This window comes from Bombus bifarius, unplaced genomic scaffold (assembly GCF_011952205.1).
Source record: "Bombus bifarius isolate JDL3187 unplaced genomic scaffold, Bbif_JDL3187 scf7180000008014, whole genome shotgun sequence".
NCBI classification, from domain to species: Eukaryota; Metazoa; Arthropoda; class Insecta; order Hymenoptera; family Apidae; genus Bombus; species Bombus bifarius.
The window spans coordinates 697089-713738 of NW_022884390.1; the positions used below are offsets into that span (position 1 = coordinate 697089).

Below are 16650 nucleotides of genomic sequence, written 5' to 3' on the forward strand. Positions count from 1 at the left end.
AATATTTCAATAAGAGTAATATTAATTAATTCCTTGGGTTATAAATTGAACATGCAAAAATTAATAAATTCCGAGAAATTGGAATTTTTTAATTTTACCACTTGTCTATTGAACAATTAAACATTACACATGTCTATTTTTGATGTGAATATCTCAAGATTAAATAGTGGGAACGATAATGAAAGTCGTTAAATTTGTCTTTCTATACTCTGCAAGAATATCGAAAAACAAATATATGTTTTTATTTAAAGAATTACTGATTGATTTCAAACCTTGTAAAAAAAATGATCATGAGAGAAAACTATTTCTGTTGTTATTTGTGACCTTTGAAATAGTGTAACTTTATCCTGAGAACTTTTTTCATACAGTAATAAGTAAGACAGATATTTAGGTGAAGCCATTTGGCTGGGTCAACCATTAATTAATAATAAATTTTAAACATAAGAGACAGAGAAGAAAAGTAGAAAAGGAAAATAAGATTATTAATGAAACAAAATTTTATGATAACGATATTATCTTATTTTATTCCATATAAAGGAACTTGTAGGAAAGTCGCATGACAATGTATGTATAGTTTAAGAAGTAGTCACATTTTCGTCAGAATCATTCATTCATAATTAAATGATATATACATATGTATAAATTGTTTGAATCACATTAGAAATTGCTTTTGTAGAACAGTGAACAAAAAGGCACTGTTAAGAAGTATGTATTTCTTTTATCTCACACAAATGTATCATTCTAATTCTTTACAATTTTAATACATTAATAAATTCTTTTTTGTTATTTATATTAAATAATAGAATAACAATGCAATAATTTTATCATATTTTGTACATCTCTTGAAATAGTAAAACTTTTGAATATACTTTGTAATTTTTACGATACAAAGTTTAATGATATTAAACGTTTCAAACGTTTCAAATGTTTATAGTATTCATTAGTCATTGAATTTTATCTTACATTAATAAATATAGTAAATAACAAGTTTTTACATTCTTAACAATATATGATAACATAATCGTACTTGATTGTAAAGTATATAAATATTAAAAATAAAATTATACAGTATATAAGAACCATTATTTATATATGTTGTATATTCTAAATATTATGTTGATGCAGCCATAGAATATGTTATATTTTGCTATTATATTTCAAGCATAAATATGTATAAATAATATGTACAAATCATCTTACATGATTGAGATTTATGTTTCATGTATAGATGTTTAAAGAGAATATATACAGTAGTGAAAATTTATTATACAAATTTTTTATCCATTACTTTCTGATTGAGATTTGATGATTTGTTCTTCAACATGAACAGGTTGGACTAATGAATTTTGGAACCACATCATCCAGTTACTCAAGTAATGACCTCCCAATTTATTATCAGGATTCTCCTTTATCTGCACATTGTTTAATTCTTCAAAATTGCGAACCGTTTGAAGTTCAGTGAAATTATTATTCACCGAATGACGTCCATGCATTCTTACCTCCCTTTTTCGAAGAGCATCTTTTACTAACCTTTGTTTGCGCTCCTCTTCTGTTTCAATAGCAGATCTAGTAAATCTCATTTCTCTAACTCTCAAAGCATCTCTCTTTAATCTTTCTTTTCTTTCTTCTTGTGTTTCTTTAGCATATTGATTAAGTCGAGCCTCTCTTCTCTTCGCTGATTCTCTATTTAATCTCTCTCTTCTTTGTTCAGGAGTTTCACTAGCATATAGCGAAAGCCTTTTCATTCTTCTTCTTTCTGCTTCACGATCTAACCTTTTTCTTCTGTCTTCAGGTGTTTCATTGTACATCCTGTATTCTCTTTTCCTTGCAGCTTCTGCATCTAATCTTTTTCTTCTTTGCTCTGGTGTTTCATAATACATTCTCATTTCTCGTCTTTTCGCTGCCTCCTTTGCTAATCTCTGTTGCCGCTGTTCTTCACTTTCTTGTTCATATAATTTTTTCCTTTTCTCTCTCATGCACTCTGCCTTTCTTCGTAACTTTTCTTTATAATCTTGTAACGAGTTTGATCTTATTTTCAATTGTCTTTTAGGTCTTTCAGGTTTACTTTCCTTGGTTCTTATATTATTAACATTCTCTAATGTTTGATCTTTGTGTTTGTTCAATATTGTTATTGTATCATCAATGTCAGTAGGAACTTCTTGAATCCTATCCTTGGTATTTTTTGAAACTTTTAATCGAAGATCAGTTTCATTATTTACATTGCACAACCATTCTGTACTATAAACTGTTTCTTGATCTAATTCATTTTCCTTTTTTATATTAAGATTTAGTCCTAATAGTTCACTTGGTATTGTAACTGTTGAAACATTATAATTGGTTGTTTGTATTTGTTCATTTTGATTAATAAAAACTTCAGCTATTTGATTCGTTGGTTTTTGTATTTCTATATTTATATTTTCATAATCCAAATTTTGCAAATACACTGAACTATTTAAAATACCATTGATATTACAGGTTTCATTTTGTTGTGTAATATTTAATGCTGAGTTTGGATTATTTAAATTATTTGTATTTTGTATACTGCTTTTGTTGTTTATATTTGATTCTTCATTGTTATTAATTGTACCACATCCTTTGCTTTCTTTAATTTCAATAGAACAAAAATTTTGTGCTGCATTAATTATTTCAATATCATTAAAATCCGTCTCATGTTCATCATTCTCTTGTTTAATGTAAACAGGAATAAAGTCAATGGAACAATCTCTTATCTGTACACTAGTTTCAGTCAATTCCATGACCTTACAATCCAATAAATGGCATCAGATACTGAAATATTTAAGAAACAAATAAACTAGACTAAAAACAAATGTATCTGTGATAAATTTAAAAATTACATTGATATGTAGATAAGATATGTAAATGGTATATAATGTGAGACATTTATAATGTTCAGAATACTTAAAATATTTATTTAAAAGATATCGAATCGAGGTACATAGCATTTATGTTAAAATTTCTATAAGAATAATTAAAAATTGTATTTTCATTGATAAAGAATATTAAAATTAGGAACTGAAGTATCAAACTATAAACTTTACCTGTGCATCGTCTGCTTATGACAGCTGATTCAAAGATGATGCTGCAAGCGTTTAGAACATATTCATTTTTGCTGCAGGTCGCAGACTTCAACCGTTATCATTTTCCTCTGTGTCACATGTTAATGCGATATAGTCGATAGAACAGATCAGTAGCCATAAATTTGACTGTTTAACTCTGCACGGAATTAATTTGCACGTCGTGCTACTTGCTGTTCGTCTATCCACGTCGGTCGACATTAGGTTTATTCGCATTGACTGCGCTAGCTGCACTTGCGCAAAAAGTAGAAACAACCATTGGCTAATTCTTGTCGTTCTGAAAACGCAGCCAATGTTTTCCGTATAAATCGCATAAGTATTGAAATGAATTGACCAATCACTAAAAATGATTTAAAAAAGGGAAGATATCGAAATGGAATGCGTATGCGCAGATCAGTTATTTTAGTTTCGCGCGTTCGGTCGAAAATATGACGCTATTGTATTCGATATTATAATTCAGTCGTGTAATTCAATTGCGTAATTCAATTCCGTGAATATTCGCAATTGTCGAGTGTTTTCCGCAAAGACATTAATGAGTATAAGCATTTTTCGTCGAATTTAAGTTTGTGAGAAGTGATATTTTATATATTGTTAAGGCTATGTAGTTATCAGATTTGCCAGAATGATTTGTGAGTAAATATTTTTGTTATGTTCAGTTTACATGTAGATTGTGGATTTCTATGCGAATTTATATTTTTATGAACACAAAGAAATGGAAGTTACTACTATACTACATATACTATACTACTATATATATGTATATCATATACTCTTGTATATTATATACATTCTGTGCATTTTTGCATTTTCAAATTCTACATAAATGCACAAAAATCCGCAATCTACATATAAATATTGTAGAACTTCATATCTATGAACATTTATTAATAATTTAGATGAATTAATATTTTATAGTTTTAATTAATATTGCATACGTATATTCGGCTTAACGATATTTAAATATATTTTATACGATATTGTTAATATATTTTATATATTAATATATTTTATACGAACATTGGAATTGGGGGATAGAGATTCCCTAATGAAATTTATGAAAAAACGAAATTAAAAATTACTATTGAAGTTGAAAGAGGTTATTTTTAAAATTTATCTTAGAGGCCATTAATCCCCAAAATACGAAGATTGCAATTCTTTATTCTTATAATTCATTAGTTTCTTTCACGTTTATAAATTTTATACAAAATTTAAGTTCACTGGAATTTGTCTTTTTCACGTATATATTTGCTATACATTTATTACTTGTTTCTTTTTCGCATCTATGTATATATCCATTTCTATATCGTGAAATACAATTACGTGAAAATAGCTATTAATATTTCTTATTTGAGTAAAATATGATTATGTCCTAGAGTCTGTTTCTTTATTTAATATTAATAAGTAGACTGCGGATTTCTATAGATTTATAGGAAATTTGAAGGTACAAAATTGCACAGAACACACATATGAAATATATGAAAAAATATATAAAATGCTCAAACCATAATGCTTTGCATAATATTTGGCGAGTGAAGTAATTTTCTATTGAGTTTTCATTTTTTAAATAATATTCTCAAAAATATTAATTTGCTTAAAAACACGTACTTTACTAACCAATTAGGATTAAATTTGGGTTAGATCAACGATTTTCAATCAGTGTGCCGCGAGAGGACCACAGGAGTGCCGCGAGAATTTTTAAGACATGCAATACCTAACTAAGTACATATTTAGTTAGGACCATTGATCTTCTTTTCTCAGAAATTGTCAAATAAAGAAATGACAACAACCAAAACACTAACTGTCTAATGTGGATGTCTTGAACCAAATATAATTCATAATATATTTTCTGGAGTACTGCACAATTGTAACAATTAGTTTAGTTAGTAATTTAGTTAGGTTAGTGGCATGTAATAAGAAAGGTTGAAAATCGCTAGATTAAATTGTCGCTGATCGAGAATTTTTCGTTCAATCTTTCATCTATTGTTGCGTATTGTTGCCAATGCTCGTTCAGCTCTATCAATAAATGTCACCAGTATTCGAACGTCCTCTCTTCATATGAGAATCTTACTTTACCATCGCGGACATACATATAGCGTCGCGGTGGGACGATTCAGAAGCGGATAATGTTTTTGTTGGCCGCTACGTGCTCTGATAATTAAGACATTTCCATTTAAAGTTGACGTCCGGTGACGTGCGGAGATGCGCCTGGAGCACGTTCGTTTTCGGCGGTCCACGCTTCAGAAAAACCTAATCCTCATGCATTGTGTTGATAATTAATGGTGTATGATCGAGGGTTCCGTTCCTGGAACGAGGGAACGTAGCTGTATAAGAAAGGAACGGTACGTATGTATCTATCGCGAGAAAGATTTATTAGTTTCGCGTAATAGCGAGAGATCCAATGTTCGATACTCTATATACTATACGATAACGTGCGGTATTTGAGGAAATAATTGAACCTTTATGTCTTGATTAATATTTATCTACATTTTCTTAACAATAAAAAATTGTGTCTCTTACTTTTGAAATAAACATAGTTACCTCGTTTAGCTACAAATTGAGCATAAGTGCAGCTATTCTTAGAAAGTATGTTTATCTTTTAATATATAACTTACAGAGTAAAAATTTTGTAAATGATCGTCAAAATTTACAAAAAATTATTTTGTACAATCTAGAGAATAATATTTATTTACAAAGAATTTATTTAAGGTGTGCGTATTTTCTGATCACTTTTAGGTAGAAAAAGTGACAGCTCATAACCTATTAACCAGGTCATTTCTTAACCAGTAACTTCTATAATCATAGGGTTGATAGAATTAATATAAGTAACAAAATTAAATAGTCGTAGAAAATATATTAAATATAAATTAATTTCAATCATATCGATTTTAATTTTTGCAAATATAAATACGATACAATTTTTCTTTGATAGAAATGATACGACGACCTATCAATAAAAATGTTGGTATTTTCTAGAGATTTGGATTCGAATGACGAGTCAACTCGGTCTCCCTTGTTAATAGGTTAAAAATGGCATGATTAATTGTAAATCATAGGAAGTAATTCATAAGAGTAGTGGTGAATAAAAAATTGTGATACAAGATTGAAATTAAATGACATTAAGAAAATTATTCCCCTGTCAACTATTTCTCGCGGATAATTGCATTAGGTGATGGGTTACGATCCGTGAAGCGTAATTTACGACGGGATCCCCGCCGGTTATCCAAGCGTGGTTACAGCGCCAAATTCGAATGCAGAACGAGTCACGGCGGAATGTTGGCAGGTTCTTTTCATCTTGGCTTGACAAAATCATTAGGGGACTAAATCCAATAAAGGGGGCTGGTCCCTTGCTTGTTCAGGGATCTCGACGTAAGAAAACATTCTCGGTGAGGTGATCGGTTGCATCGTAATCGGTATCAATGATATATTTACGAGAGATGGCGCGTCAGTAGTTCAAAACTTATCTATAATATACGTATGTGTGTGTGTATGTATGTATGTATGTATGTACGTGTATAATGGCGTTGGTATTGTAAATTATACGTTAATGCTACATCTGATAAAAAGTATACGTTGTTACAATATAAATATTGAAAGAGATTTCTGAAGGGAAATTACAAAATTTTTTGAAATTATCAATATATTTATAAGTTATTAATAATTTAAAAATTGTCAGTCTTTCAAGTTAGATGAAAAATTTGTTTTTAGTTTACTTTTCTTTCACAAAACTTGCAATTTAATAGTACCATGTTTTTCGTTTTTAATAGACAATTGTTACGTTGCACCATTGTTCATAAGATTTATGATTTCGATCGATGGTAGGTTGGCAAATAATATTTGTATTTATCTTCATAGAAAGTAAAATCACAAATGTGTTTGTTTGTTAAAAAATTTGAGCTTCCAAACGCGACAGAGACACGATATACGTAGTTGTAAAATGATATATTTAAATATAGAGATTTTAATCATCCTTGACGATTATCAGTCGTGATACGAAACTGATACATCATCGATGCGCGTAAATCAAATTTAACGCGTGTAGTGGTTGATCCTGCTCGCACCGTTCTTCCTTTCTAAATATTCTTTTTGCGGTACTCCTTGCTATTAAATTAGCAAGACTAAGGCCTTAAATAATTCCCTGGCACGTTTCATTCGACGCCACGTGTTCGAGGGAACCGGTTCTAATGATGCTTACAAAACATGCTCGCAAGTGAAGGAAAAGGAGCGTTCCTAAACACAATCGGCAACTTGTTTTGTCTTTTTTTATAATCGTTGCATCAGCTTAATCGAATATCTTTTTAATTAGAAGATATTTAACACGATATAACTAATCATCGTAATTAAACGTTTACACAATGTTTTACGGATTGTATTTGGTAGTTCTTTTTCGTTTTATTTACAACAATCGATGGTATAGTTATTTATTTGTTGATTGAAAATTTATACATGGTAATAACGTGGCAAATAGGTAAGAGATTTAGAAACGAATTTTTTCACTGATATACAGATATTTCCAGAGGTTTCAATAGTCTTTTTACTAATTTTCTATTAATTCTTGGTTATTGAGTTGACTTCTTGTAGTCAGTTTTAATGTCAAGACATAAAAAAAATTAGCAGTATTCTAGACTGAAAAGATCTTAACGTTTTAGGGTTCTAGATCTAGTACGTAAAACTTAATGTTACAAGGCATTATATTTTTCTTAAGCTTGGGATATCTTTTAATTTTAGAAAAATACGATACAGTCAAAAAATGACTGAGAAAACGCAATAGAGTAAACGCAATAAATAGCAATACATGAAGCTAAAATTAGTTATTGTTATAGATTCTATTAAGAGCAGCACTAGTATAATGTTATTGTCTTTTCGGTTCACCATCTCATCGGTATACTTCTTTACAATGCTGACCAAAGGAATCCGTTTGTTTCTTCTCAAGCTGAATACAAACAGCACGGCTAATAATCGGCCGAAAGTTGGAACTTTTTAACAGGACATTAGTCCGTTAAGAGGGTTATATAGCGCGTGATAAAAAGCAAAGCTCGTAGGAGCGGGGAATCGTTGGACAAAGCTCGATGCCGAAGAAAGGAAAGTTAGAGCGATAAACGATCGAATCTGGTCTGGCGGGGGCATTTAAAAGATCTGCCCGAAACGACACTCTCTAACGAATCGTACGTGGATCGGTCTAGAAACAGGAATCGCATGAGCATCGGCTTCTCCGCCATCGGAGATTGGCCTGGAGGCTCTGCTTGATGTATGATCGGCGCAGAAATGGCTGTCGTCGCGAGGCCGCGTCCCAATAAATCTCTCGGCTTTTTCTCCGCGGACGGACTTGTCGTTCGCGTATAAATGTATCGTTTTCATCAATATTTATGTCGGGGAGGGAGGGTAGACCAATTGGACCGAAGTTCTGTTGGCCTGCCATAGCGGAACGTCGTCGTTGGGACGATACTACGACCACTTTGGACTGACTGCCATCGGCTTTGCCTTCTCCATTCGATAATAAAGATATCCATTATACCCGCCGGCTTCTTCTTTCCCGGCCAAACATTTCGTTTTGTCGGCCTCGATGCGTCCTCTTGTCTTCCGTTCTCGTTGCGGATTCTACCACCCTTCCAACGCACTCTCCTCGCTGTACGATGAATATATGCATCGTAAATACGCTCTATCATGCGAAGCCTACCTGCGTCTATATTGTTAATTGCATCGTTCTAGCTGAGCTTTTCAGGATTAATCCAGTCTTCCTGGATTTCCATTATATCATACAGTTAGATAGATAATATGGAATATTGGATTTGTATTCAGACACGTCGAATACGTCAGAAGTGAATTCACATTCAAAGTAGATTCGACATAGGAAGAAGCGAAGACAAAAATTCGGATCTTTTAAACATACGGACAAATAAATTGTTCAATAATCTATCTGCATGTATATTGCTAAACGGGTGGCGTGGTTCTAACTGAGTTTTTCAGGATCGATTAATCCGATCTTCCCGGATTTGCATTACATCGTGTAGTTATAAGCAACATATACAGGGTGGTTGGTAACTGGTGGTACAAGCGGAAAGGGGGTGATTCTACGCGAAAAAAGAAGTCGAAAATATGGAATAAAAATTTTTCATTCGAGGTTTTGTTTTCAAGAAAATCGACTTTGAATTTTCGCTCGGTACGCGTGCAGTATGTTATAATGGATCTCACTGTAGATCGTTGTCTCGATAGAAAAATTAAAAAAAAAAAAGAATTAAAAAAAAATTTTTATTACCAACCACCCTGTATATCAAAATATCAAAATCGAATGCATCAAACGCAAAATAGATACAATACGGATGAAACTAAATATTGCCAAAGTATGCTGAACTTGTGTTTCTTTATTGCAAATTTGTTGCAAATTAATGAGAAAGCATATTCGATATCCCATAAACACTAACATAACGTGGTTCTATGAAAATTTTATTTGTTTCATGGAAGAGAGTAGCACAGAGTGAAATAGCACCGATTTACAGTATCGTACATACTTACTTATATGTATGTATGTCATTTAATTCCATTCGATTAAGTCGCATTCGAAGCAAAGTAAGAGTTTTCTTACGACGTTTTATCCGAAGTCAGTCAGTTTCAGTTTCCTTCGAAGTTTCTTTCGAAGTTCTTGCAAGAACGTGGATATACAGCGTGTCGATTCAACAGTAGACAGGTCGAGAATATGGTAGACAAACAGCATTGCATTCTCTCCGTGCATGGTACGAGTTGCAAAAGAAAAAATTCTCTTCATATGCCGTATAATTTCCTTTTGATAACCTGCTATACCAATTGCTTTGTAAAAAGACACCGCAAAGAACATGGCAACGTACTAACGAGTTTGTTAGTTGCAAGTAGCTACTTTAGTCGGTTGTTACGCAAAAAGAAGGCCAAAGTTAATATTTTATTGTTTCTTTTCTTCTATTTATCCAGCTTAACGAGGCTGTGTGTACAAAAGCTATTAATGAGTTAAAATTTCTGTTTAAACCTGTTTAGCGGTTAATGTGTGACAGTATGCGTGTTATAGCAACGAGTAAAATAAAAGGAATTGATTTTCCAAAAATATTTTCATTCAAAGCTGCAATAGTTATCTTCAAAAAATTTCACACAAAAATTTTATATAACAACGTAATTGGTGATATCCTACATTTCCACGGTTATGTGGTCGTTTTACTGAAAATAGCGTTTTTCGAACCTATCACATTGCTTGAAAACTGCTTGGTCAATTTGGTACATGGAATCTCCTATCTAATTCTTCACCGAACACGTTCAAATTCTATTCTCTCCAAGATGAAGTTTTAAACGATTACACTTTTCGCTTATTTTCACAAACAGACTGACCGACTGTTGATCGTTCGCGTTTATTCTGTCGGTGATTAGTTAAATTCACGTATACATAGTAAATAAACTTTTAAATTTCATTTTGCTGGAAAGAACAAATTTTATTGTATCTTCGCGACTTATTTCGACGTGACTCTTCGCATTCCTTGTAATTATAAATAAAATTGTATACGCGTTATTATAAAGTTAAAGTAGCACACTCGCGGTATCCTTTTCGATCGAAGCCATCAAAAGTTCGACAAAAAAAAAAAAAAAAAGAAAAAACGATAAGGTGTGTGATTAACGTAACGTAACGTACGCAGGTTTATTCGTCCACGTCGCGGAAATAATAAGGAAACTGATAGAAATTGCAGCGAAATTGTCGATATTGATTATCGACATGTTCGTGCGACATTAGTATGTCTTCATTACACACAGCGATGTTAATAACATTTCATTCAACTATGTAGAATAATATTTCTCGTAAGTGTAGTACGCATTGTCGTGCTGATTTGTATACTGGCATGAGCAATCAAGAAGCGCTGACCGTACCTTTTCTTCGGACTGTCTTTCGGATTGAGATTGATGCTTCGTTATTGATCATTTCAAGATACTTAAATGTAATCGAAATTGAATTGCACGAAGCAAGGAAGTCTCATTTCCACAATCAATTTTGTAGTCAGAGTTTCTCCTTAGAATTCCCGTTTCGCATGTGGGAAAACTTTTAATTCGTACTATCTAATGCCGAATAATTTATTATGCATATAGAAATAGAAATCTGTATGTTGCGTTGAATATATTTAATAGAAAACGCCTCATTGTAGACGATAGATTCATTTTGATTTTTTAAAAATTACGAAACATCTAATTACGTATGTTATTCAGTTAGCAAATTGTGCTTTTCATTTAACTAATTTTAAATCATTTATCTTCTTTTACGTTCTGAAGATTCTCAATATAGAAAAATTAATAAAATTCGCCACGCTTCCTTTCAGTTGGAAAATTATAACTTTTCTGAATGATGTGAGCAGGTGAAAATCATGTCCTTGAATTAGGTAGTTCTTGCAAGTAAAACGAAATAATTCCTTTTTCTCCTAAGCGGATGCTTGAACGAGTACATTATCTTTATTTATACTTAGCTGTCAATGTTACACATCTTGTATCTACCTTTCTCACACATATATATGTTATAACGAAGCTAATTATAGAGTACATACGACGTGAAAAAAAATGTCAAATATTCCAAATAATCTGCCGATTACAACGTTTAGTAAACGAAAAAAAGTATCTAGAACGCGACGAAGAATCCGAATATTTGTTATGACACAGGTACACACATATGTATAAACTATGACAATAAGATAAAAAACAAGACACGAAGAACACGCGATCCTGCAACTTAAAGAAAGATGAGCTCGCTCAACATCACCTAAAATTAATCTCAAAGTACATTTTATTCTACGCGTACTATCTAATTTTCTCTTACGACGTTCCTTTTTATCTCTAACCATTAGCATAAACGCAGATGTTAGCAACGAACCCGCTTGTCCAAATTTTTATCAAACTGTAACTTGAACAACAGCCTTTTTCAGCCTCTTGCCGATGTACAAATTAGAGCAGAATGGCGTGTTAGTATAAAAGCAAGGATGGCAGTGACGTGTAGAGAGAAAAACAGTGACGAAGCGACAGAAGGGTAGAGGGTAGAACGCGAGCAGAGATAGATCGAATCGTTGAATAGAAGAGAAGAGAGTTGTACCGTTGAAAAGGACGTTGAGAGGTCGTCGTGCGCGTTTCCATGTTTTCTGTCGGTTCGATGCTACGTTTTTGCCGTTTTTTCACAGACAAGTCTCCTTTCATCCGCGCCACTGTCTCCCGCTGACACAATGCCGCTGGCATTAGAAGCAGATAATAATATAGGAGTTGGCCAGCTCGCTCGACACCCCGAGTTCGCCGCGAGAGGTGATTGTGTGTGCACACGATTTAAGAAGGGGTGAGGTGCAGGCCCGATGGTTCGTGGTTCATTTTCTCCGTCGGTCGCCGATCTTCATCATCACCATCGTCTCACTTGGCCTGTCCTTTTTCTTCCTTCTTTTTTCTCTCTTCGCCTCTTTTTCTCTCTCTACGTCTATCTTCCACTATTCGTTTTCTCGGCTCTTCTCATCGTCACGCGTCTCTGATGCGGTTTCGTGTCTCGTGTGTGGAAGGCCATCGTCACGGTGGTTTTTCAAATGATTCGCTATACAAACGCCGCGGATCAGCCGCCGCTTCATCGCGTTTTATTTGGTGGTCCATCACGATAGAAATCGTGACACGCATTCGTCCTTCCAGGTATATACTCTGTAAACAGTCCGTCTTCGTGGTATTGATCGAAGGGATCCGGTGTTACAGATGGTCCTTAATTTAATCGAAAGCTGTTCGCGGCATGTCGGCCGGGTCTCTGTTCAAATTAAATTGGTGTTTTAACGCCGAGTGACTTTCGTTTTGTTACTGCAGTACCGTTTCACCGGTCTTAATCGACGCGAATCGTTGTGAACCGTTCGCTCGATGTTAACGGATATGGATCGCTTGATCGATATTAATATTTCGCTATTTTCAATTTCTAATCGTTTGTCGAATTAATGTACATTGGGTTAACACGCACGTATATTGATTTTACTTTGTGGTATCTAAATTTGAAAAAGTGTAGGAAACGAGAAATTGCCGATGAAAGATGGTGGTCTTTACGCGTAGGAAAACAGAGGATTTGAGTTTTAAGGCAAATACGTGGAACAGTACAACATTTGATAAGTATCGGATTGAAATCTGGCAATTGTCGATCAAAATGTAAATTAAAGTTACATTTAGATTTACTGACATTCTGAAGTAGTTGCGTTCTTCGAGCTTCTTTATATAACAAAGTAAGAGTTGAAAAGATTGTATACTCTTTTCGTGTTTGTAAGAAAAGAAAATTCGTATGATAAATTTAAGAATTGTTAATGAAACGTACAAAGGACAGGTGTTTGTAAATTCAAAGAATGTGAAATTCTAATTTTAAAGAAATGGTATTCAGAAATTCGTAATTAAATAAGGCGTTTTACTTTGTACGGTAAAGATTTTGAGAAGGCTGTCAAGGGAACCATATCTTTTTACTCGAATTTCAGAAAAAAGTTATCTGATGATCTGATACGCGAAAGAGTCCCCCAAAAAAGTTAGAGAAAATGATTGAATTACACAGCTGAAATGATAATAATATGTCTAAAACTGTGTGTGGTCCAGAGGTATTCATTTTTTTATCTATCAGTGTCAATTTGCAGCATAACACTTGCTATTACAGTAAAGTAATTCCAGCGATGATGGAGATTTGAGATTTGTTCATTGGTTGTGCTGAATCACTAAGGGAAACGTATAGAGAGGGTTGTAGATGTCATTTAGACTATTGGATTTGCAAAAGTTGTATTACGAGAATTTTAAATTACTGCTTTCCATTCGTTAACTTTTTTTTTACGCTTGTAATATAATTTTATTAGATTGAAAGTACGAAATGTTGCTTTTTCATGAAAGATTCTCCATTATGATCATTTTTCTTCATTTTGTGTTATAACTTTCCGAAGAAGATGTAAATATACAATTCGGAAACAGTTTCTTTATTAATTTAGATTGAAGAGAAATGCAATTCTTAAGGTTATTCGACGTATAACGTATAATTATTTTTTAGCGTACATTTATTCTCTTTATTAGATATTTTGTTATAAGAACATCGATGTAGCTAATTCGTTTATGTATTTCTTATATTGCTAGTCATTTACATGATCTTCCACAATATTATGATATTACCTTCGTTCTATTTTTTTCTTTATTTCGTGTTTCGTCATATGTAAACTCCACGTTAAGAAGTTCTTAAAGGACGACGATTCCTCCTTATTTGGATATGATATAGTGTGCCATTTGTAGTTGTAAAGTACGCTACTACGTTCGTGCTGCACGCACTTGCAATTAATATACGACGATCTTGACTTCCGTCATTGATTTCTTTTACTCGAGTTAAGCGTACAATGCGTGTGCCTATTTAACTCCGCGACGTGGTATGAATAAAAGAAAAAATCAGACAACGAATTGTCATATTTTTCTCTTTTTTATTTAACGAATATAATAATCACATATTATTTCTTTTCTTAGATAATACGCTATGCTCTTTATAATAAAAGTCCTAAGAACGTGGAATTCTAAATTCAACAAGCTAAAACAATGCTCGTCTAAGTTCCAATCCAATAGACAAATATTTATTCCAAATAAATAACAATAATAAAAATAATATTCTTTCAAACAATAAATCCAAATAATCCAATCACTTAATACTTTACTTTCTTCCTAAATATTATACCGTATTATATCTAAGTGATCATAACAAGTTAAGTACAGAAATTAGAAAACTAAGAACACAGAAGAAGAATATTTTTTTTTACTTCCGCCTCATAGCAGAGAAAGGACTTGGTTCACAATTTTGACCTAGATACGCTCACTTATCCATTCATTCTTAGAAAAAGGATATTTGTATTCTAATTAATATTTAACTCGTGTTATACAATTCGAACAGAATATACACGTACGTATATAGTATCTTATAACACGAGAGAGGATCGTTGGAAAAGTTAATCTTTCTAAGAAATAACTGTGCATAAGTGCTGTCTTCTTGTGGCTAATACCATCATATCAGCTGATGTTGCTAAAGTGGTTGCGAGAGCCACCGTTTTGATCCCTTCGGATGAAGTGATACGTATACTCCGTAATAAATTATATCTCTGGCGGGGATATCTGACCACGTAGAAGAGTCACGAAGCCGTTCCTTCCACGACGTGCATGAAACAAGATTTGTTATTAGGAGAAACATGCGCGATTCACCGCTCTTATCGTCGCCGCGCACATATCCAATTTTTTCCTTCTCCCTATGTTTGCTTCAACTTAACGGAATACGTTATTCCACTAGCTCATCCTCTACGAAAATATAACCCCTCTTCAAGTTTTTTACCAAACAGATATACGGCTACATAGTTGAATTTATCGCTTATCGGCGAGCTTCCATGTTTATAGCATTGTAATATGATTTTTTGGTTTGATTTTATATTTCTTTGAGAATCTTAATATTTACCAGATGCTGTACGATATAACACGATAATCTCAAATGGAGGATATTGAAATTTGCTTGAATAAACTCAGTATAATACGTAAAACTTTCTTTTTATTTCATTTCAAACTTTATTTCATCTTGTTTAACGTTTTCATTCGTTTGTAAATTTAGTCTCAATCATATATCAGGTACAAAAATGGCTATGAGCTATCTCATGCTGTACCGCGATAAATTTTCCTGTGCTAGATCATATTTTAATATTAAATTCCTTTCTGTGGAATATGATCGAAGGATATGCTGATGTTTCTACAATTTTTTAAACGAGTCAATCTTTCCCAAAATTTTATGATTCCAACTGAGTTGCTCGTAATGTGTTACAGCGGTTAATCAATAATTAAACAAAAATTCTCATGAGGTTTCGTATATCGACAGTTGCGTATTATATTGTAATAGTTTCCTCCAATGAACAATTTAGTTTGCTGTACTTGTCATTTCCCTCGATGCAACACGCGTATAACGGTACACGGGACAATATCTGTAGAAAACACGAAACGCGCGAATGTTTTGTAAATACATACTGAAATTGCGGTTTTCAAGAATAACGAAGCTGTTGCATCAACGGTGCATCTTAACGTATCGTTGTAAAAGCCCATTTTTCACACACTTTGAACAGATATGCATTTACATGCTGTGGTATTCAAAGCGTGTTTATAATAAATGTGCTTATATCTTAAAATTATAGCGTTGCAATGCAGTTCTTTATGAAATTACAAGCGTTTCGAAAAGAAAGGTCGTATTAACACATTCTCGACTGCAGGTGCAACATTCGACTACTATCTTTTTTTTTTTTTGCAAAAGATCTCCGCGGAGATCGAGAATTCTATATTACAGTAATTAATGAGAAATAAATGTGTGAAACTTGAAAATAAAGTTTACTACGTTCCGATGATAGTATTATAAGATAAAGTGATTTTTGAATGAGATATGAGAATGAAATTTTATTTCACAGAGATTCTATAAGATAAGGATAGAAAAATTAATTTCTAAATGACGTACACTCTTTAAATAAAGAGTTCGTAATGTTACCCTGTGCACTCTATATTTAACTGTTTATCACATCGCTAA

At 32.9% G+C, this 16650-nt stretch overlaps 1 protein-coding gene across 2 annotated transcripts; it reads right to left on the reverse strand.

The window, feature by feature from the left end:
- Window positions 1–1100: 1100 nt before the first annotated feature.
- Window positions 1101–3313, reverse strand: LOC117206968 (trichohyalin-like). 2 transcript variants are annotated; one of them, XM_033446720.1, is made up of 3 exons: window positions 3060–3313; window positions 1531–2787; window positions 1274–1412 (listed from the first exon to the last, which is right to left on the reverse strand). In XM_033446720.1, the coding sequence occupies exons 2-3, from the start codon at window positions 2754–2756 to the stop codon at window positions 1409–1411; spliced, it is 1230 nt and encodes a 409-aa protein (XP_033302611.1). In that variant the 5' UTR covers window positions 2757–2787; window positions 3060–3313; the 3' UTR covers window positions 1274–1408. The 2 variants fall into 2 exon arrangements, with proteins under 2 accessions (XP_033302610.1, XP_033302611.1); XM_033446719.1 differs by having other exon boundaries at window positions 1101–2787.
- Window positions 3314–16650: the final 13337 nt, after the last annotated feature.